At 38.1% G+C, this 23,375-nt stretch overlaps 3 protein-coding genes across 4 annotated transcripts; 1 reads left to right on the top strand and 2 right to left on the bottom strand.

Annotated features, from left to right (window-relative positions):
• The first annotated feature begins 160 nt into the window (after positions 1-160).
• Positions 161-11,771, top strand: ddx43 (DEAD (Asp-Glu-Ala-Asp) box polypeptide 43). Of its 2 annotated transcripts, XM_051915778.1 has the most exons (17): positions 163-644; positions 1,008-1,063; positions 2,168-2,294; positions 2,399-2,545; positions 3,016-3,097; positions 4,172-4,328; positions 4,844-4,962; positions 5,114-5,224; positions 5,345-5,486; positions 5,602-5,702; positions 6,095-6,182; positions 6,305-6,432; positions 7,236-7,345; positions 7,671-7,809; positions 7,923-8,010; positions 11,121-11,266; positions 11,463-11,771. In XM_051915778.1, the coding sequence occupies exons 1-16, from the start codon at positions 296-298 to the stop codon at positions 11,253-11,255; spliced, it is 2,079 nt and encodes a 692-aa protein (XP_051771738.1). In that variant the 5' UTR covers positions 163-295; the 3' UTR covers positions 11,256-11,266; positions 11,463-11,771. The 2 variants fall into 2 exon arrangements, 1 of the variants encoding a protein (XP_051771738.1); XR_007933032.1 differs by lacking the exons at positions 7,671-7,809; positions 7,923-8,010 and having other exon boundaries at positions 161-644.
• Positions 11,767-15,870, bottom strand: cgasa (cyclic GMP-AMP synthase a). The gene is made up of 5 exons (XM_051915779.1): positions 14,265-15,870; positions 13,549-13,768; positions 12,669-12,932; positions 12,452-12,551; positions 11,767-12,200 (listed from the first exon to the last, which is right to left on the bottom strand). The coding sequence occupies exons 1-5, from the start codon at positions 15,225-15,227 to the stop codon at positions 11,855-11,857; spliced, it is 1,893 nt and encodes a 630-aa protein (XP_051771739.1). The 5' UTR covers positions 15,228-15,870; the 3' UTR covers positions 11,767-11,854.
• A 364-nt stretch (positions 15,871-16,234) lies between these two features.
• On the bottom strand, positions 16,235-23,260 carry eef1a1a (eukaryotic translation elongation factor 1 alpha 1a). Its single transcript, XM_051915781.1, has 8 exons — positions 23,061-23,260; positions 21,414-21,597; positions 21,141-21,320; positions 20,757-21,053; positions 19,876-20,026; positions 19,465-19,721; positions 19,144-19,378; positions 16,235-17,029 (listed from the first exon to the last, which is right to left on the bottom strand). The coding sequence occupies exons 2-8, from the start codon at positions 21,555-21,557 to the stop codon at positions 16,905-16,907; spliced, it is 1,389 nt and encodes a 462-aa protein (XP_051771741.1). The 5' UTR covers positions 21,558-21,597; positions 23,061-23,260; the 3' UTR covers positions 16,235-16,904.
• Between the last annotated feature and the right edge of the window lie 115 nt (positions 23,261-23,375).

Below are 23,375 nucleotides of genomic sequence, written 5' to 3'. Positions count from 1 at the left end.
CAGCATAATATAAATAACGTAAACAATGTCGTCCACCAAAATATCACTGTTACTATAAAAAAAGGTAAATTTGGTATTAGTTGCCACTGTCAATAAATAAACAAGATAGACGGAAAGATTACTAAAGCTTTTTCATTATTTTCACAGCAGTAACTAACGTAAATTACAGTTGCCATGGTTGCCATTTGGGATCACGTGAGCGGATATTGATCGATGTTTCTGATCAGTGACTTTGGGTCCATCGGGAGGGAAGCGTCGATTATCTAAACTTGTGTTTTTGTATGTTTGTTTTTAAATGTCGGACTGGGAAGATGAATACGATGCGGATGGTGTGGCGATTTCAAAGCCGTTACCCGTTAAAAACGCCCCGGTACAGTCATGGAGGCCTCCCTCTTTGAGAGGCGCGCGAAGCCGAGAAGCCACGAGTGTTGGCGCAAAGTTTGGTAATGTAAGAGAGGGCGAGCAATGGACAAACCGGAGGGACCGAGACGTTGAATCAAATATTTGTGACGGTGAAGTTGGTAAAAACAATAGTTACAGTCGTTCCAGGGCTGGACCTACAGGATGTCGTAGTAGTGGAGACAGATCAGGTTCATCACCGGAAACTCTAAATGTGGAGAACTCTTTGGTGGGGAGGATAATAGGTAAGACACAGGTGCATGTGTGTGGAACATTTAAGCATGCAGCGGTTTTTGTCAACTGAATCGGTTGAAACTATTCACAAAATCGATTCGTTCAATTATGCGACTTGTTCGGCCCGCGCGGTTCTCGACAACAGAGAGCCTTTCCCCAGAGGATTCGTAATTCTCCGACAACCGATGAGTGAAGTGATAGTCAGAGAATTTGTTGTGAATCGAGGATCTGGCTAATCGAAGAATGACAATCGTTTTTTTTTTTTTTTTTTATGCGGGTCTTTGAAACTGTTCAAAAGAACCGATTCGCGGAAGTGAGTTGGACTTCCATCACTACTGTTTGACTGTGTCGTGTGTCTCTGTCTGTTTACCCAGGTCGAGGTGGTGCGAAAATTCGGGAGCTCGAAGAGAGCAGTGGAGCATCGATAAAGGCAAGTTAAATACACTAACGTAGTGCTACCATAAATGTTGGCAGTCACATGTAAAAAGCTCAGAAGAGCTTTTTACATGTATCTACGCACTAGATCTTAACTCTTTCCCCGCTATTGACGGAATTTTCCGTTATTTATGAGACAACGCTTCTCCGCCACTGACTTTCCATCGTTTTCACTGTTATACGGTAGGGGACGCTATTACACAACTTCTGAAAGAGTAGAGACTCTCCGGATCAAAATAGTCAAAAGGAGAAGAAACAAGCTATGAAAGCAGTGCTTATGCACGTAGTAGTCTTTGGGGAAAAAAATGTGATTTTCTCATCTTTTTGTTTAACATACTGCTTTTTTTTTTATATTAAACTTACCCACATTCAAGTATTGGTAAAAAATGTATTTAACTAGAATAAAACTGCTCTATTTTTGCTACATAAAAAATATCAAAAATGCTGGAGGTGAATGGCAACTAAAAAAAAAAAAAAAAACACTGGCGGGAAAAGAGTTAAGTTAGAACCCCCTTTTAGCCCGTCACACTTAAAGCAGTTTAAAATTCTTTGGATGCAAAAATGAAAATTGTTGCCAAATCCATCAGTTATGAAATGACTTCAATATCAGCTGTTAAGAAGCTCTACAGAAGACGACAGTGTCATTATTCAGTCCAATTCAGCTCAATGTTGATTTGATTCATTTCAGTAATTGCACAGTTAATCAATTATGTAATGACTTCATTTTCAGCTATAAAACAGTTCTACAGAAGTCTGTCATTATTCAGTCCAATTCAGTTCAATAACAGTTTTAAATTTGCCAAATTCATCAATTATGAAAACTTTAATTTCAGCTATAAGCAGCTCTATAGAAGTCAGTAGTGTCATTATTCAGCTCATTTCAGTTCAATGTTGATAAGATTCATTTCGAAAACAGTGTCAGTGTTGTCATGTATATATTCCTTGAAAATTCACTTTTTTTTGTTCAGAAGAAAAAGACATATGGGTTTAGAACAACATGCATGACACATTCATGACAATTTTCATATGCAAGTAAACTATTCCAATCCTTTCACGTTGTGTTTAACACATGACACTTTGAATTATGTATGATTGGCAGATAAACCGTGGTGCGCATGATGCTGAGGTGCTTATCTTTGGAAGCTGTGATGCTCAGCTCAAAGCCAAAGACATGATTGAAGATCTGGTGCATGGGAACTCTGTCAGAGGTCCTGGATACCGCAATGGTGGGAGAGTACAGAAATCCCTAAGATACAAGAATCTGTGCTTTTTTCATTGCAATGTTAATTTACTGATATTTTAGATTTAACATTTACATTTGAATCTCCAGGAAATAGCAATGCAGAATATCAGAGTGACTCATGCTGGCCAGCTTCTGCTGTACGAGCTGTGGCCGCAGCTGCTCCAACACCTTTACCTATTGACTGGACTGCACTTAGAGAAAACCGTGACAAATATGAAGCTATTAAATGGCAAGGTGGGTCTCTAGAAGCTGTAGTCTAGATGATGTGATCATTACTTCAGATTAGTTCTGTCATCATTTACTCTCCTTTATGTTGTCCCAAACCTGTATGACACATTTACACTTATGTACACTCTCTAAAATGTAAACTAGATTAAGAAATTTGGTTTATATACTGCATGTAATATATAGTCCGATATAAAATACTATCCCCCGCTTTCACAGACAAGGCTTAAGCCAAGTCCCAGACTAAAATGCATGTTTGAGCTGTTTTAACTGAAAGCAACTTGTATATTAAAATATGTCAGGGCCGTTGTTTTGTCTCAGGATGCACACAGTAATGTTTTTTTCTAAAGCATGTTTATAAAAGCTACTTAAATGTTCTAATTGAGCTAAGGCCTAATCCTGGCATAATCTAAGCCCCGTTTGTGAAACCAGGCCTATAAGTACTATACCTGTTTTAACAATTATTTTGGTTTCTGCAGATCTTCCCACTCTAAAGAAGGATTTCTATATTGAAGCAAAATCAGTGGCTGCCCGTAGTGCAGAAGAAGTCAAAATCTGGAGGTAAGAGTGGTCTGAACTTGCCTTCTTCACATTAGCCCACAGATGGCAGCATTTCTCTTAATAACAAACCTTCTGAATGATCTGAGATAAGAATGTTGCGGCATGCTTGGCTATTATCCTAGTTCAGAAACTTTTGTGCCAGTATTTAAGGCTTTGAATGTGAGTGTTTTATTATTTTAATGTTTTAGGTGAGGAAAAACAATGTACTATGGAAAATATATCTTTACTGAACAATACAATGTCTTTTGTGTGTGCTGTTTGACGTGTTGTTTTTTTCTTGTATACTCTCTTTTAATACTAAATTTAAGTATAAGAAGCCATTGTAGCCATGGTTTAACCTTTTTCACTCCAAGGCCCTTCCATTGTCCAGAGCAATATTCAAAGGCCCTGTAGCCCTAGTTTTGTTTTGTTTTTTTAATCAGTGAGCACTTAGTTTCTGGAAAATAAATAAATAAAAATAAAATAAACATAATATTAATAAAACAATTAAATTCCAAAAGTTTTAGGAGCTGAATGTTCTTCTGGGTTTACTGGGTTTTTTTTTGTTTTTGTTTTTTTTTTAAACCAATGAACTTATATGGCTCTTTAAGGACAAGGATTTAAAAAAAAAAACTCTCAAACTATAGCTGATAAAATACTTGAATACTTGTCATTACTAGTAAAATATATATTCTTTAGTAAAATGCTTGATGCGTTTTAAGCTTTTATTTTGCGTGAGTTTTCCAGGTCTAGAAATTACACTTTTAAAATTAGACTAACTCATATATCCTGGTTTTCCAAGATTGTGGGAATTCTGGTTCTTCAAATGAATCAAACAGTTGTTGAGGCCATGAATTGAAATATTAAATATCTTGTTTTTATTTGTTTTAGCTTATTTTGTCATTTTGAGGCCCTCTTGAAAGTTTGCTGAGGCTCCTGTTTATGCATTATAGCATAAGTTTTAGAAGTGCCACTTTTTGCAAAAAGATAGTTTATTTCTTTGACACAACACATCTACAACTATTGAGATAACATTATTGCAACACTGTATGTTTGTATTTGACTTTGTACATCTGCTTTTCTCTACTCTAACAGAAAAGAGAACAACAACATCTTTGTGGATGATCTGAAAGACGAGGATAAAAGAACCATTCCCAATCCAGTGTGCACTTTTGAGGAGGCTTTTGCTCACTATCCTGGAATAATGGAAAACATTGTCCGAGTGGGATTTCAAAAGCCAACTCCCATTCAGGTGAAGAAACATCTCTCTCATGTGTTTGTTTATACCAGGGACAGTTCCCTTCAGAGATACATTCATATCAACCCCAATTCAATATTTATATTATTCTTCCTATTTTTCGCGAACAGTGAGCTTGTGCATTGTAGAGTATTTTCTCTGCTGGTGTCTGTTCTCCTCTTTGTGTCCTTGTTCAGCGTGTGCCTGTGTTAATGTCCTGTTTACAGACATCGTAAATATTTCCACACAAATTACATTTTGGGAAATTATTACAAAGCACTTTGTTTGCCAGCCTGGAATAAAGATTGACCAAAAATAAAACTAAAAAACTTTTGGATTTATGACCAGTGGACTAGTGCATCTTTATTTTTATTTTTTTTTATTATAGTTCAAGTCATCCCGCGGGCCAGACACCTTTGTGTGCCGCATGTTTGACACCGCTGGTTTATACCATATTGTTTTTCTACTGGAAGTAAAGCTTCACATGTTGGGGATGAATGTAATCTTGGTCATTTTGTCTCGTGATTCAGTCACAAGCCTGGCCAATTATCCTGAAAGGAATAGACCTCATTGGAATAGCCCAGACAGGAACAGGCAAAACTTTGGCCTACCTGCTTCCTGGCTTTATTCATATGGATCAGCAACCTGTGTAAGTCTGTACCAGAGTATCAGTGCTCCATCTTTCATTCTTCCTTTTTTTAAAATTTTTGTTAACAAAATTTATTTGTTTAGTTAGTTAGTTTTACTCCTGTACATTCCTTAACCTCACTCTATCTGATTGGTATACATAATTATTGCAGGCCCAGGGACAGGAGAGATGGCCCCGGCATGTTGGTTTTGACTCCCACTCGTGAGCTGGCCCTCCAGATTGAAGCCGAGTGCAACAAATACAGCTACAAAGGATTTAAAACGTGCTGTAACCATAAGTCCCCCAAATCAATCAGAATGTTATGCAAAACATATCATTTAAGAATTCATCTAGTGTCCTGCTTTCTTTGTCTGTTTGCTCAAAATCCCTTTCATTGCTGTAGCATCTGTATCTATGGAGGTGGTGACCGAAAGGCCCAGATTAAAGTAGTGACCAGTGGTGTGGACATAGTCATTGCCACACCAGGACGATTAAACGATCTGCAGATGAATGAGCTCATCAACTTGCGCTCCATCACCTATCTGGTAAGTTAATGGTAAAAATGCATACTGGGACAGTAACAAATGTGTTTTTAGGCAAAATGTTTAAACTAGGTTTGAATTAATGTTGGATACATTTGTGTTTTTTCTCTTGTTCCAGGTGTTGGATGAGGCTGATAGAATGTTGGATATGGGCTTTGAACCTCAAATCATGAAAATCATTCTGGATATTCGACCTGACAGACAAACTGTAATGACTAGGTGATTTTTTTTTTTTTTTTTTTTTTTTTGTATTACGTTTGTTGATCTGAAAACAATATTTTAAATGCCGACATTCGTCAGATTACAGTACATCACTTCTACAGTACGCACGACCCTACAAATGGCATCTGAACATGTTCATTTGTCGTTTGTTGAGTTGTAGAATGTCTGAGAAGATGCCAACACGAGTAACACTGATCTGACAAAACCCGAAAAAATGTGTGTTGCCATTGGTTGACGTCTGTCGTTGAAGTGTGAATTAGCCTTTAAATGCAGAATCAGGCTTAATATTTTTCAAAAGAGTTTAAATTCTTTATCATGAAGTTTGGACATTTGGATGATTGCTTTTTTGCTGCATTAATTTAATGTAATTTTTTCTATTTCTACTACAGTGCCACCTGGCCAACAGGTGTCAGGCGGCTGGCCAAATCCTACCTGAAAGACCCCATGATGGTTTATGTGGGAACCTTAGATCTAGCAGTGAGTGAACAGTTACAGTTATAATGGGTAATGCCCAAATACCAGGTCAAATATAAAGTTTCTGTTTGGCCTCCTTATTAAAAATCCCCAGTTAATTCCCCTTCTGCATCTGTCTCCCTCAGGCGGTGAACACTGTTCATCAGACAGTGCTGTTCGTTCAGGAGGAAGAAAAAAAAGACTATGTTTTTGACTTCATCCACCGAATGGAGCCTCAAGACAAAGTACTAATATTCGTTGGGAAAAAAATAAAGTGAGTTTCTCAGAGCGAAACTTAAATGAGAATAACCCTGGTTCAATTCCATGAAACAGGATATGGGAGGAGTTTCTGTAAGCACATCCAAATTCTGCTGAAATGGTATTGCATAATATCAATTGTATTATGATCACTTGACGTGACAGTCTGTGTCAGTCGTGTGCCTATCAGCACATGTGTTGTGGTTGATTGTGGGGAAATGCTTCTCTTTTCTAAAAATGAAACTTGGCATTTCTCCATTGTCAGAGGGCGTGTCCGTTTATTATTTGTGGTTATAAAATTCTTCTTGTCACTTACTTTAAAAGTCATAGGTTTTGTTCTTCCAGTCCCCAGTGCACTGGGCAGCTTGTGGTAATTAATTTCAAAAGTTGTGCAAACAAACGTTAGAACCAAATACTCAATTTGGAACAGATTCTTTATAACTCTTTCAGCCTGACAATATGATTCAGTGCTTAATCTGACCAAGAACAGATCTGCTGTTGGATCCAGTGCTTGCAATGTAGATTTTGTAGATATTTTTATAGCAGCAAAGGTTGTTTCTATTCTAGAGGTGCTGTTTGTGGGATCTTTCATCCTCAAACCATGGAAAAAAAACTATGCAAGGTAAAGGTACGACCTTAACCGCATTAAGACTCACTTAAACAATGGCCACAATTTGTTTGTGTGGCGAATTAATGACCTTTGAGAGTATGATTAACTAAAACTGTTTGCCAATCTGTGTTGATTTCAAAGTAAAATCATGAAGCAAAACCATCTGAGAAACAGATTCTCACTGTGATTTTCTTTTTCCTGCTGCGTAGAGCCGATGACCTGTCCAGTGACCTGTGTCTGCAGGGTGTAGCGGTTCAGTCTCTGCATGGAGACAGAGAGCAATGCGACAGAGAAGAGGCACTGCAGGACTTTAGAGATGGTATGTTGGTAAGCAGTAAATAGAAAAGTGGAGTGTGCAATTTCTATGACCCTAATAGCATGAGAATTGTAAAAAGGATGACCCAGTCTTCCTTGTTTAGACAAAAGGTAGTCTCCTTTGGTTGAGTCAATGTTGTTGTCCAGCTACTCAAACTGACCGTTTGCTATTCTGTTTGTTTGCACTAGTTGGCACAGAAAATGCATACTTTACCTTTAAGCAAAATGACAACTTTCGCTGCAGTCAGCAATTTGTACCTGGACCTTAAATATTTAACCAAAACTGATCTATGAGATTGCTATCTACCTGTCCGTGGCCACTGTCAAAGGTCGTGTGCGGATTCTGGTGGCGACCGACCTGGCCTCCCGGGGGCTAGATGTTCATGACATCACGCATGTTTTCAACTATGACTTCCCTCGGAATGTGGAGGAGTATGTGCACCGTGTTGGGAGAACTGGTCGAGCAGGGTGAGTCAAATAGGGACGGGTGTAACTGTGAAGTGATAGAAACAATAAGAACTGTAATAAAAAAATGCAACCATTCAGGCTCTTTATGTAATTGAGTCACTATCTTGACTCAGGAGGTCCGGTGCCTCTGTAACCCTGGTAACAAGAGAAGACTGGAAAGTAGCTTCTGAGTTGATCACCATCCTGGAGAGATCTGGTCAGGTAAACACACCTGCAGGCATCCACTCCTTTCATCATGTTTATCACTGCTATGTAAAGAACACAAATCAGCTGACTAGTTATAAATCGGATGCTTAATTTCTCACCGCAGATTGTGTTGTGTTGATGTGGATGTACCGAAATGTCTGAGAGCTTTTTAGTTCACTTTTTAGTCATTGGCAGTGCTGGGAGTAAAGCATTACAAGTAACGTGAGTTGCTAAATGTGAACATGCATTTACTCATCTCACTTGCACAAAAACAGATTCAGTATTCCTCAAAATGAATAAAAATAGTGAAATGCAAACTCAGAATATTACGCAAACCTGCACTAATGTTAAATAACACAAATTTACTTAATGTATTTAATTTCACTTTATTAACCAATGCCTTTACTGCTGACCTTCAATGATCCAACCATACTAAGCAAAAATGACTTTAGATAAACATCACATTTGTTTAATTTTTTTTCTTGTCTGAGCTGTGTCCTCTACTGTACAGGTGTGAATTTGCATTTCCTTCTGCCTGAGGCTTATTCATTTCACTTATGGTGTGAAAGGGCCTTTACATTTGCCAAAAATAGAATAACTTTTTTTTTTGTCATTAAAAACAAACAAGCCAGCCCAGTCCTGATGAGGGGGAGTAATGCATTACTTGTAAAAGTAACTTTCCCCCTACACTGGTCATTGGGACAGATCCTGCTCTGCATGTGTTCTGTAAATCTAGGCAGATAATAAAGTATTGTAATAGGAATGCACTATATATCTCGGTCATATCACTATGAAAGGGACTTTTTAATGTTTTCAGAATCAGTCCAATAAGTGAAATAGTCCAGTATATTTAAGACAATAATTTGTAGACAAATTATCATGACCCCCACATATTATTCACATTTTCTGTCGTGTAAAAAAATATTTTCCACTGTACATTGTATAGGTGCTGGTCATATAGAATATCATCAAAAAGTTGATTTGTTTCACTAATTCCATTCAAAAAGTGAAACTTGTATATTATATTCATTCATTACACACAGACTGATATATTTCAAATGTTTATTTCTTTTAATTTTGATGATTATAAGTGACAACTAAGGACAATCCCAAATTCAGTATCTCAGAAAATTAGAATATTACTTAAGACCAATACAAAGAAAGGATTTTTAGAAATCTTGGCCAACTGAAAAGTATGAGCATGTACAGCACTCAATACTTAGTTGGGGCTCCTTTTGCCTGAATTACTGCAGCAATGCGGCGTGGCATGGAGTCGATCAGTCTGTGGCACTGCTCAGGTGTTATAAGAGCCCAGGTTGCTCTGATAGTGGCCTTCAGCTCTTCTGCATTGTTGGGTCTGGCATATCGCATCTTCCTCTTCACAATACCCCATAGATTTTCTATGGGGTTAAGGTCAGGCGAGTTTGCTGGCCAATTAAGAACAGGGATACCATGGTCCTTAAACCAGGTACTGGTAGCTTTGGCACTGTGTGCAGGTGCCAAGTCCTGTTGGAAAATGAAATCTGCATCTCCATAAAGTTGGTCAGCAGCAGGAAGCATGAAGTGCTCTAAAACTTCCTGGTATACGGTTGCGTTGACCTTGGACCTCAGAAAACACAATGGACCAACACCAGCAGATGACATGGCATCCCAAACCATCACTGACTGTGGAAACTTTACACTGGACCTCAAGCAACGTGGACTGTGTGCCTCTCCTCTCTTCCTCCAGACTCTGGGACCCTGATTTCCAGGGGAAATGCAAAATTTACTTTCATCAGAGAACATAACTTTGGACCACTCAGCAGCAGTCCAGTCCTTTTTGTCTTTAGCCCATGCAAGACGCTTCTGACGCTGTCTGTTGTTCAAGAGTGGCTTGATACAAGGAATGCGACAGCTGAAACCCATGTCTTGCATACGTCTGTGCGTAGTGGTTCTTGAAGCACTGACTCCAGCTGCAGTCCACTCTTTGTGAATCTCCCCCACATTTTTGAATGGGTTTTGTTTCACAATCCTCTCCAGGGTGCGGTTATCACTATTGCTTGTACACTTTTTTTTTCTACCACATCTTTTCCTTCCCTTTGCCTCTCTATTAATGTGCTTGGACACAGAGCTCTGAACAGCCAGCCTATTTTGCAATGACCTTTTGTGTCTTGCCCTCCTTGTGCAAGGTGTCAATGGTCGTCTTTTGGACAACTGTCAAGTCAGCAGTCTTCCCCATGACTGTGTAGCCTACAGAACTAGACTGAGAGACCATTTAAAGGCCTTTGCAGGTGTTTTGAGTTAATTAGCTGATTAGAGTGTGGCACCAGGTGTCTTCAATATTGAACCTTTTCACAATATTCTAATTTTCTGAGATACTGAATTTGGGATTTTCCTTAGTTGTCAGTTATAATCATCAAAATTAAAAGAAATAAACATTTGAAATATATCAGTCTGTGTGTAATGAATGAATATAATATACAAGTTTCACTTTTTGAATGGAATTAGTGAAATAAGTCAACTTTTTGATGATATTCTAATTATATGACCAGCACCTGTATTTGGTGTCAGTTGAATTCAGTAGTTTTCTTTGGAGGTTATTTATTTTATTCAGTCTCACAAAATATAGATATTATAGAGTGATATCTAATATCAACCATATATGAACTAATATCAACAATATTGTTACATTTATAATTAAGAAAATTTCAAACAAGTTTGTTAGCATTTTTCATTGTATAGCTCAGTGTGTCCAGATGTTTTGGTTTTCTTTCAAGAATTTCAGTCCTTCACTAATATGGTAAAACATCTGTTAGACTAAAATGTTCCTTCATTGCAAGGTTTAAATTTGAAGATTTGTTTGTCAGTTGCTCAGTTTGGATGTTAACAAAATGCTCCCCACACTAATTCAAGTTTTAAACCATTTATCACCTAACCAAACAACCTTTCAAAAGCTTCACCACAACCTTCTGCTAGTAAAAGTACTTCAACCAAGTGGACTTTTAGTAACAGCCATGTGTATGTGTATAGAAAGAGAATACCTTATTCCATGAGATTGTCTTTAGTTTATTGTGTGTATACTGTATATGTATACAACATCCTAATGGATAATCTGAATAAAGGGAAGCATTTTTCCCTTTCTTTAGGATGTACCAGAAGAACTGGTGCTGATGGCTGAACGTTATGAAAAACACCAGAGGGAGAAAGAAATGTTTGCGTCCAGAGGCAGAGGAGGAGGACAGAGAGGTCGTTTCAGAGGAGGCTCAGACCGGAGGTTCTGATCTCTTGAAAGGTAACATTTTATCACACCAACATATAGGAAACATGTTAAAAGCTAACAGATTTTTAAGAATACGTAAAATGAACCATGATTTAACCAGATTTTTTTCAGCATTCACCAGATGTCTCCTAACCAAATGTATACTTTTTAAGCATTTGTATGTTACTAATGTGCCAGTAATAATTTTGATCTTTATTCTGTCTTTCAGGTTGATGTAACTGTACTTACTGGAGTTAATTCATAAGCTTTTAAAGTGTTAATCCTCTCACTTGTAGAGATGCTTGTGAAGTCCTTGTAATTGACCATTTAAGTTTTGTTTAAGAAACACAGATTCATTTTATATGCATGATGTTTCTTTAATGGGATTTTTTTTTTTTTTTTTTTTTTTTTTTTCTCTCCAGTTCAGTAACATTTATTATTGTTATCTACGTTGATGTGAGGTAAAATGCCCTTAACTTTAGATGACGTAACTATCTTGTTCAGTTGAATGTGTATCAAATAAAAGCCTGTAAAACTATTTGGAAGATGTTTATTGAATTGAACTACAGATGACTATCAAGATGAAAAGACAAGTCATACATAAATGCAATTAAAAGAAAATCAGAAAGCTCTGAATATAGGGAAGATATTATTGCGTTGAAATTCAATTTCATCTGCCAGAAAATCACAGTTACTTGGAGTGGCTTGATGTAGGAGGTTATGGGATGGAATGAAGAAGTTAGGGAGATGACGATCTTTTAGGTGTTTGACGAAGTCTTCCAAAAGCTGCTGGAAACAGTCGGCCAGCTGACTGTATGCCCACTGGCTGTCCTCTCCCCTTGTAGCGCAAGCGTGGAGCAAGGTGGTCTTTGCATGATAGGAGCAAAAGTTGGACATTTTATTGGATTTGGAGTCGTCCTCTTTGAGCTGTTGAAGAAGATACTTCAGAAGCTTTAGACACTCCTTCCTGTAGAAGTGGACAAAAGTAAAATTAATCACAGTTCATGTTTAGTGCTTGAAAAGCTTGTTTAAATACACTTTAGATTTTTTTAATTTTCCTGGCCCAACAGACCAGTATTTTCAAGCAATCTTCATTGCTTGGATTTTCATCCAAGCAATGAAGAACTACCAAAACTAAAATCGGTTTCTTGTATGCAAATGTATGTACATAATATATACAAATCAAAGCATGGTACATGAGAAGCACAGAATAGTTACCGGCAACATTTCTTTCCAACGGCCTCGCAGCATGTCTTGGAGTGGCCGTGCCTTTGCAGAATTTCTTTTTCAACATGTGAAAAAGAGATTCGCCAGGAGTCTGTGTAGAGAACATTTTTCAAATAAACGATTATTTTTATTTGTAGGGCTGCACTTGCATAGCTCGTATACATATAAAACACAAAGTAAATTACTGATAACAATAAACACAGTATACCTTTTGCAACAACTCCTTCATGCTCTGAATCTCCTTTCCCTGTATATTTAGGCACCAGGTAGAATGGTTGACGCTTCATATCAGCTTTTTCCTTTTTACCAAGCCAGTTTTCTATCTTGAAGCCATCTTTTGTAAAGTCTGGCCAGCTTGCACGGTGAACCTTAAGCCCGAGAACAAAGTCAATGGAGATGGTCTTTCCATTTTCTGTTACTTCCAGTGTCACTGCAGGGCACCTTGCCTTCTTTCGCTGCATCTCAATTTTATCTATAGAAAGATTAGCAGAAAGCAAGACAAAGGTTGTAGCCTTTTAATTTAGAGCTGTGGGAAGGATGTAAGGAGATAAGAGATTGCTGGGATACCTCAGTTCAAGGTGTTCTTGGCAATATATATTTGTGTGTATAAAACCTAACAGTCACATTTTCTAAATAAAATGAAATGAGTTCAATTTACTCCAATATTACATCGTTAATTGTACTTAACAGAAAGAAGTTGTGTGAACTCAACTGATTATATTAAGCAGAACTCAAAACTGAATGTTACAGTAGATTTCTAGTTCCCAGTATGCTTTGCTTCAGACTGCTAAAGGAGAGTAAATGTTAAATTTAAGCGTTATTTTGTGTTTTGCCTAACATTACTATAGGGAGTGATCTGTTAGTGTTTAATGTTCTGTTATGTTGGATTTTAAAAGGGATTCTGTTATGTCTGAGTTTTGGGGGGTTACCGTTGTGGTGTAGAGTAGAGGCTGTGGTTCAGTCGAGAACTGGTCAAATAACATTAAGGTACTTCTGCACCACGATAGTATTGGTCATGTCTGGTGTAGACACGGTGTAACAGATATTATAAATATATAAAATATTTATAAAAAATAAATTTGACTTACATTGAAGTTTCCCCAAGGCCTCCTTTACGGCATCTCTGAATTCACTCAGCATTTTGCTGGCTTGAATGGTCTTGTCTTCATTTAGGAACCTGTTTAGAGGATTATTCGGATGTCGTTTCAGTGCAACACTGTAAAATGCTCCAGCCTCATCGAACCGCTCTATATTCACTCTCTCCACAGGAATAGTCAGCATGACATCAAATTCATCTGGTTCACAAATCTAAAATGTAAAAAGTTAAAGCTGATGTTGGTTGTTTTGAATTGTAAAACTTTTTTTGGCAAGGATCCCATTGATAAGAATTCTCAAGACCATATAATCTGTAACCTTTGATGGCATATAAAGCATTTAGTTTTTTATTATTATTACAGATACGTTCCATCACCATGTGTAATAAAAACAACAGTGCGCAATATAAAAACAGGCCCAAAACGCTTGAATTTTCATAAATGCCTGTATCTACTATCACCCAAGTAGCCTGTTACCTTTTTTGGACATGCTCTGATGTAAATTAAGGTTTGTATGTCCTGGAATTCTGATTAATACAGGCATATGCCATCTGTCTTATTCAGATTTGTAGAAACAGTGTTACTCTGTTATAAACTAATAGAGACTTGTCTTTTACACACTTACACATAATTCATTCCTTAAAATAAATGACAACAGAACAATTGATCGCTCTCCTAATCATGAGGTGATGTCACACTGCAACACTTACTTTAACGTTTTCATAATAACTTCCCGTTCGTAAACTCTCGATATCTGCACACCAGGTCGTGTTTCGTTTAAGATGTGCAATGACTTTATCCGTGATGTCATTAACACAACTGGATGCATTAGACCGCTCGCACTTCTTGATCTTTAATTTCTCAATAGTTTCTTTAAGAACCCTTCCCAGTGTGTCATCGACGCTTAGTCCTCTCGTTGCAGTTTTTTCTGCGCTTTTCTTGTTGCGCGCGCTAAGCGCTGGACGAGCGTCCTGTGTGTTGCCCGCGCTAATAAAGTCTGTTTCAATAGCAGATCCATGCAGCCTTCTAGGTTTTGCTACGGATTTTTCTTCTGATTTGCTCTTGGAACTCTCCGGAGATTGTTCTCTGTCAAGGTTTGAAGGATTTCTCTGCTTTTCACTCTGTCGTTTTGGTGCTGTTTTTTCACCGGACTTGATCTTGGCGGTCTGTTGGATCTGCTGAGGTTTGTCTTCACTTTCACAGTCATGAGGATTTGTCTTCTTTTTACTCTGTCGCTTGCTTTTTGCACTGTCTTGTCTGTTATTCTCGCCAGCATTGTTAGCGTTATTATGAACAGAGGCACTTCTAGATGTCTCACTGGGGTTTTCTACGGACTTGCTCTCGGAGATCTCCAGAGACTCACAATCCCTGTTTGAAGGATCTCTCTGCTTTTTACTCTGTCGAATAATGCTTCCCCGTTTTGGTGCCGGTATTTCATGAGGTTTGTCTTCACTTTCACAGTCACGAGGATCTTTCTCCTTTTTACTCTGTCGCTTTCTGCTTCCCCTTTTTGGTGCGCCCTTGTCCTCGGCGCATTCCGGAGACTGATCCTCTATGTCACTATTATGGTGATCTCTCTGCTGCTTCTTACTCTTCCCTTTCGCGTTTGCTGGAGCTTTGGGTTGGTCAGGACTTGTCGCGCGGAGGCTGCTTTGTCTTCTCTGGCTGCTCATGATTACAGGTGTACCGAAAGCGACGCGTGCAGTAATGCACTACAGGAAGGTTTCTGTTACATATAACAATGACGTCAGGATGCAGATGGTACTATACCAGCCTCTATGTTTCGAAATGTCTCACTTCAGTGTCATGAGGTATTTACGTGACGTTATCTGGGCCAAACTGCCTATTTAGGGTTTCCGTGTGTCGTGTTAAGTAGCCTTGTTGAAAAAAAATGTGTAGACCGGGGCTGCAATTATCATGAGTACTTACTGTCTATTAATTGTAATATCTGTTGACCAAAAAAAAATGGTTTGATACTTTTGTATGTTACATTTTACATTTTTATTGTTGTTATTGTTAAATTCTGCTTAAAAGTCTACAGTGTGGCCCTGCTTTTGGTGGTCATTTCACCATTATTGCCCAGGAAGAATGATTTGCTCAATAACGTAAACACTCTTGAGTATATACTGGAAACTAGTTTTGTGTGCAGTGACTGACATTAATATAGGAGTAAGATTTATATTTTAAAGCCCCACAGTGATTTAGTTATTGTAAACTGTTAAATCATGTATAATATTTCTTTGACTGTAAATTGGACCAGCTATTGACTGATAAAATAACTAATAATTACTACTACCGTCCTGTTTTACTAAATGACTTGGTAATTAATAATTTAATAAACTGATTAGTTGCGCCATCTTGTGGCTAAAGAAGTAATGATTTATCCACACAAAGTTAGTTTAGTCTTAAAGACTTTGTTCTACCAAAGGTGAAGACATTCAGAATTCAAACGTACTAAAAGACCTTAATTGTTAAATACATTGAAAAATAGCAAAATAGTCTATTTTAATCTGTTCTTAGCTAGTTTATTGTAAGGACTTTGTCATAACTGTATATTTAGAGTCTAAACTTGCCATACATACTGGACATTTCTAAATACAAAGGTACATGATGAAATGCACTCCTATATAGCTTTTATGTAGTGTCCTGTTTAAGAGTGAAATGAACACAAACACCATCATTATGATTGAGACATCTTTAATATGACATGAAAGCTTTTATTTTTTATGATAAGGTGCAGTAGCTAATGCCAATTAAAGTCAACAAGTGCTTGTGCAGGGTTAGCCTACGCCAGTCAAAGTGCTAAACATAAAGCTGTCAGTGCACCAAAGATTGCATGAGCCCAGACATGGGCTACTTAAGAGCTTCATTTTAGATTTTTGTTGTTCTGCAAAGCTAAACACACAGGTTCTCAAAGTCTACTAAATAGTGTTGTTTAAGTAGCTCACCACCAGTGGATACTGAACACATGGTATTTTGCAAACAAGTACTAAAACAAGCAAAGACAACATTGTGAGAACCAGGCTAAAACTGCACTCCAGAGCAGGAGAGGTCAGACCTCTCAAGATTTTAAAAATCACATATGGTTTCAACAGCTATCATCGAAGAGAAGAACACAACTATCAAAACACAAATAATGGTGTGGATTTAAGACTTATGAGTCAACATACAAATAAGAGTTATCTAAAAGACTGCTTTTGTTAATATTTTTTCCTTCTGATACTTTTGCGATGCATTGGAACTATTAAGCAGTCTCTAACTATAGAACCTAAGCAGCCAATAGGATAGAAGAGCTGGATGACCGCTGCTTTTCCATATGTGTCTCTGGAGTTGGCAGTCAAACACAACATTCATTTGGCCTTCTGGGCTTTCTGAGCAGATTTGGTGACCTTTCCGCTCGTCGCGGCCTTCTTCTCCACTCCTTTAATCACTCCCACTGCAACTGTCTGTCGCATGTCACGCACAGCAAATCGACCTGCAAACCAAAAGGATGGTTTTGATCCAAGCATGTCATCTGTGTTCATTTATCCTTATCATCCTATAACGGATGCTAAAAAGATGAGTTGTGCCATCACTGCCATGACTTTAACAATAAGATAAAAAAAAAAGTCTTGGTGTGTTGAATGCAAGGAAAATTCGCCCTATCTCTTTTATAAAGGTATGTTGTTGTTGTTATTGTGAACGATTCAGTCATGCATGTTTCATTTTACCATTTTTATTTTTTTATTTCTTAATCAAAATGTCATAACTTGTACTTCTGGTGAAAAGACATCAGACACCAAGACTACCTCTGGTGATGTATACCACATTTTTTCCAATCATTTAGTCCTCTTAAACTCAGCCCCTTTCTTGCAATCAACTGCAAACTCACATTCAGAGGCTGTATGTATAAAACTAGAAAAGGCTTAATCTTTGACTTTGTCAAAAAACTTCTAAAAAGTAGGACTTGTTTAAGAGTAGGAGCTATATATAAAGAAGCTAAAAGCAACTTTCAGCAAAGTCTAGGACTGACTCGGTGCTGGCATTTAAGTGTTGCAAAATAAAAATTACAATGATGTCAACTAGGGATGCTCTGAACAGGATTTTTTCAGCCAATACGATTACCAATCATTCAAGCTTTATATAAGTAATAATTAAGCTCTCTGCTGAATGTCAGTGGGGTTTTTTTTCCAGATAATACCACAGACATTATTTACAGCAATGCTATAGATTGTTGTTTTAATTGAGAATCAAATAAATAAGCACAACAAATATTAATTGTACAATTAACATTTTAATAGGCTTTTAAAAACAGGGCTTATAAAAAAAACACTATCCATATTAGGATACTCTGGCTTATTGAAGAGCCTACAAGACAATGTCAAACTGAACATAATTACAACCCATAAGGTGTAATTAAACATTGTCCAGTATGTGACTGAGGACAAAAACATATAGAAACACTAACTCCTAAATGAACAAAATGAGTAGCCTGATACAAAAATAATCAGGAATATTATTCAGCAAGTGCTGAGTATTTGCTTCCTTCCTTCCTACGTCCTATTTAAGTAGGTAAGTAGCCATTTGTGTATAAAGTAATCAAATGTGCATAAACTTCAAAAAGTGATTTAATTAAGACTGTTTGATTAACATGAATGGCAAGGAGAGGTGGTATTAACATTAAGTGACATGGCATCTGACGCTCAGAAGCCAATGTCAGTGGCACATGCCAATGAAGACCGGATTTGCCACTGGATGTCACTAAGCATAGCTACATGTGCCATTGGCTTCTGTGCGTCAGATGCCATGTCACTTAATGTTAATACCGCTACTGTAGGACGGCAGCTGCTTTATTAGCCTGCTTTCACTTTAACACTGAATACACTGTTTACGTTCACTTAAGACATAAACGACTGTTTACGAAGATACTCGCAAAAGATGGTCATTTTGACATAAGTGTGTGTATTTGATCGTTCAAGCCCAGTAAGAGTACTCACGCTGGATGAGCAGCAGCTTTATGTGTGCGCTGTCTGCGCTCAGAACCCTTCTCTAACCTGTCCTGACCAACCCAAATAACATATTGACTGAGCACTGTCTCACTGCTTACTGCGCGTATGCGGATTCAAATGACTTGCTCTTAAATCGCAAGGCTTAAAAATGCATTGTTTCTTGGGAGCGTGTAATATTCCACACTGGTGATGACATTACTACGGCGCTAAAGTCTGACATCATCAATTTGTGATTGGTTGGTGAGATCGGCCTATTTTAGTGACTCCGGATCGAGTCATTGAATGTGATTATCGGCCGATGCCGATCGATCGGAGCATCCCTAACCCAAAAAGACTTAATGTCAACCCAAAAATGACTGCCCTCAACCTTAAAAATATTAATAACTGATGTTGTAGTCAATGCTTTTTCCTGTAGTTATAGCTTTCTTATTCTTAGTTATTTGGCATGGATTTCAGATGTCCATAAAAGAGGATTGACAAAATATCAAGAAAAAATATATATGATGAATTTAACCTCAATTACCTTAAGTAAATAAAAAGAAATCAAAAATGAGCAATAAAGTATTTTGCTCTTTGAGTTGAATGTTGAGATAGCACTTACCCAGAGGAGGATACTCCGAAAAGCTCTCCACACACATGGGCTTCCCAGGGATCATGTCGACAATGGCCGCGTCTCCTGACTTGAGGCTCTTAGGGTTGTCCTCAAGTTTCTTCCCAGAACGACGATCGATCTTCTCCTTCAGCTCTGCAAACTTACAGGCGATGTGTGCAGTGTGGCAATCTAGCACAGGGGCGTAGCCAGCACTGATCTGCCCTGGGTGATTCAGGATGATCACCTGATGGGAAGGAATCAAGCTTATAATAACTACTCAGGTCTACTACTCAGTCAAGTGAGTAATGAAAACATGTTAATCAAGCTTACTTGAGCAGTGAAGCTGGCAGCCTCCTGGGGTGGGTCATTTTTGCTGTCTCCAGCGACGTTGCCACGACGGATATCCTTGACGGAGACGTTCTTAACATTAAAGCCAACATTGTCCCCGGGCAAGGCCTCCAAAAGAGCCTCGTGATGCATCTCCACAGACTTGACTTCAGTTGTCACGTTCACAGGGGCAAAGGTCACCACCATACCTGGCTTCAAAAGGCCAGTCTCCACACGGCCCACAGGGACGGTTCCAATACCTAGTCAAAACATTGCTTATCATTCAGCTCTTTATGTTAGCAGAATAATGCCTTATTGCCTTTATGCTTTAAAGTTTGAAAATGGTAACCAGTAAAATGTATCTAATTTATTTGAGGCCAATCTGCAATATAGTTTGGTTGCCGGAATGCAAACCTCCAATCTTGTAGACGTCCTGAAGAGGCAGGCGGAGGGGTTTGTCAGTTGGACGTGTTGGAGGCTGAATGGCGTCCAGAGCTTCCAATAGTGTAGTCCCAGATGCATTTCCCTCTTTCCGGGTAATTTTCCAACCTTTGAACCAAGTCATCTAAAGCAAAATAGTAACCTAATGAAGACACTGATTGGAACCAACCTGTTGGGAAGCCATTTTGCACAAATATAAAGTGTTTGTATTCCCTGAAGAAATTCATAATGCTCCAAACTGAAATACGGACACTAGGGGAATTTGGGAGGAAACAAAATCTAATTGCGATTTGTCTGATAAAAATTGCGATTACGATTTTAAAATGTGATTTGCTGTGGTTTGCTGTGCTTGTTTGTAAGGCTGCATAATTTGGCCATCAAAATGGTTATAATAATAATAATTGTTATTATTATATTATTAGTATTATATCTAAAAATAAATTATTTATTATTTTATTATGATTATTATTATTATTATAACTAAATAAAAAATATTAAACAAAATAAGAATCACTATTGTAATATCTCACTTATGTTATTTATGGATTTCTTCATTTTCAAATGTTAAACTATCAAGCTTTTATATTGGTGGAAAAACCACAGGGAGCCCTTAAAGCTTCTCTTTTGGCAACAGATGGTTTATAAGCACTTTGGAAGATGATTGGCATATGTTGCGTTCACAAATGCACGGTATAAGCGACCCAATCTCAGAGCCGATACAGAGATGAATTTGTGTGGAGCAGCATTAACTGCAAACTGAGCAGCTTCAAGACATGGAAAATGTGATTTCAGTTTTATACCGATTGTGCAACCTTATGGGAAACTTTATTACTTACTTCCCTTGTCATACTTACATTGGGACTGGCCTCAAGCATGTTATCTCCATTCCAGCCAGAGATGGGCACGAATGCCACTGTGTCAGGATTATAGCCAATCTTCTTGATGTAGGTGCTAACTTCTTTCACAATTTCCTCATAACGCTTCTGGCTGTAACTGGGTTCAGTAGAATCCATCTTGTTGACACCCACAATCAGCTGCTTCACACCCAATGTGTAGGCGAGAAGAGCGTGCTCTCTGGTCTGACCGTTCTTCGAGATGCCAGCCTCAAACTCCCCAACACCTGCTGCCACAATCAGCACGGCACAGTCTGCCTGAGGGTCAGAAAACACGTTAGGGATTATTTTTTATACATAAATAGCAGCTACTAAAATATATTTGTGGCTTGTTAAGCTCCTAACCTGTGAGGTTCCAGTAATCATGTTTTTGATGAAGTCCCTGTGTCCTGGAGCATCAATGATGGTGACGTAGTATTTGCTGGTCTCAAACTTCCACAAGGAGATGTCAATGGTGATTCCTCTCTCTCTTTCTGCTTTAAGCTTGTCCAGCACCCAGGCATACTTAAAAGAGCCCTTTCCCATCTAGAAGTGATGCACATTAACATCCCATTATATAACAAATGAAATTGTTTTAATCATATATTAGTTAAAATGTCTCCAATATCTCCATCCTACCTCTGCAGCCTCTTTCTCAAACTTCTCAATCGTTCGCTTGTCAATCCCACCACACTTGTAGATAAGGTGGCCAGTCGTAGTGGACTTTCCAGAGTCCACATGGCCAATAACCACAATATTGATGTGGAGCTTCTCCTTTCCCATGGCTGATTGCTTTATTTAAAGTGCCAATGTATCTGTAAAGCTTTACACAGACACCAAGAAACAGTTACTGTGCAAATTCTATAATAGACAATCTAAGTTATCCCTCGCTAAAGGATGCTTTTTATCCAATTTAAAACCCACTAATTCCAAGGACTAAAAAAAGTGCCTATTCAAATACATGTACTGTTCTTCAGTAGATATCTACTGAAAATTCTATCATTTATTCACCTAATGTTGTCCCAAACTTGTATGACTTCTGTCTATGGAATATAAAAGGAGAAATCTGAAGAATGTCCAGGTCATTCTTTTCCACTGAATGACAATAAAAGGGAACTGAAGAAGTAAAGCCTTGAAAAAGCTCAATGCAAAATCTTCATGGAAAAGACCAACCTACAGAGTCATCAAAAATTCCCCTCTGGTGTTCTGCTAAAGTAAACCACGGGAGACATACAGGTGACATTGACAGAAATATAATTCTTGGCTGCAGTAATCTATGGAATTACCTTAGAATTACCTATGCAAATACCATATTTTAAATGTCTTATTTGAATTTCACTCAATGGACACTGAACGCAATGCAGATAAAGAAATTTGATTAACAAATACGGTATTCACTACATTATCTCCTTTTTTTAACCTTCAGATCAGCAGTATTGTTTTGGGCTATTTAGGCTTCTAGCTCTGCCAAGTAACTAGCAACTGCTTTAAAAGACTGAGCATGCCTTTCTTTATGCCTGGTACATCTTTGTCCTGCAGACCTCCATTTTGTAAAGATTCGCCTACCGATTTAAAAGACTGGCAGCCATTTGTGAGCCACTCATGTATCCGATATTGTTAAAAGAAAAGAAATATTGGAGCAGCTGTTTAAGCTAGAATTCATATTCAATTTTAAGGTAGTGCATTAAGATTAAGCTGCATCATGAACTCAGCTTGTAAGATTATTGCATCAGCATCATTTCAAATGAGCTGATCAGTAATTCGTCAGGAACAGAATTCTAAGAGGTTCCTTAAAGGCAAGAGCTGAACTGCCATTAGAGTAAGGAAGCTAATTCCCAGCTTAACTTGAGAGGTTAACAGAAGGGCTATTCTTGTTGAGGTTATCTAACAGAGACGCATTCTTTAAAAAAAGACTTTAAATTATTCCTGTTATGCGTGACAATCGAATCAGCCCAACATGACTTCAGAAAGCTGTTCATTTTGGTGTTAATTTAATCAGAAACATTGCAATTTTAGTCGTCTACGAAGAGCAGGCGAAGAGATCATTTAGATGTCTAGGGGATTTAATAGTGAAATCCCTTCCTCTGCAGCTGCCGCCATGTTCTCACATTCCCAGTCTGTTTCTAGCGCAATGTCGAATGCAAGCATCAGTAAGGTCTCTTACAAAAGGCAATTATTTTGAAAACATAAACACCGAGACGATACAATACTTTAATCACGGACACGTTTGATTGGTTTATTTTTTAATTCGCAGATAAAGATGCGTGTGAATGTGCAGTACTGTACCTGCGCGTGTGTTCGGGACACAGGAACGGTGCTGAAGAGGCTGAGCGGCGCGTCTGATCTTGTTATTATACAGACCCGACGCAAGCGACTGTGCATGCGCAGATGAGAGCAACATTGCTGCCTAGATCAGTCACGGAGGATGCTTGAGTTCAGACTGCTATCGCAAAGAAATAGTAATTTAGAATAGAAGGACCGGAAAGGAAAAAGGTTAATAGAGTTTGTAATGCAAATATTGGCTTTTAAAGTGTCAGGTGCTCAAACTGCTGCGATGGTTACATAGGTGACGCAGTTAATTATTCGGCGAAATAGAGTTAT

The sequence above is a fragment of the Ctenopharyngodon idella genome, chromosome 13 (assembly GCF_019924925.1).
Source record: "Ctenopharyngodon idella isolate HZGC_01 chromosome 13, HZGC01, whole genome shotgun sequence".
In the NCBI taxonomy this organism is placed as follows: domain Eukaryota; kingdom Metazoa; phylum Chordata; class Actinopteri; order Cypriniformes; family Xenocyprididae; genus Ctenopharyngodon; species Ctenopharyngodon idella.
The sequence above is the reverse complement of the archived record's forward strand: the minus strand, read 5'-3'. Positions and strand labels throughout refer to the sequence as shown.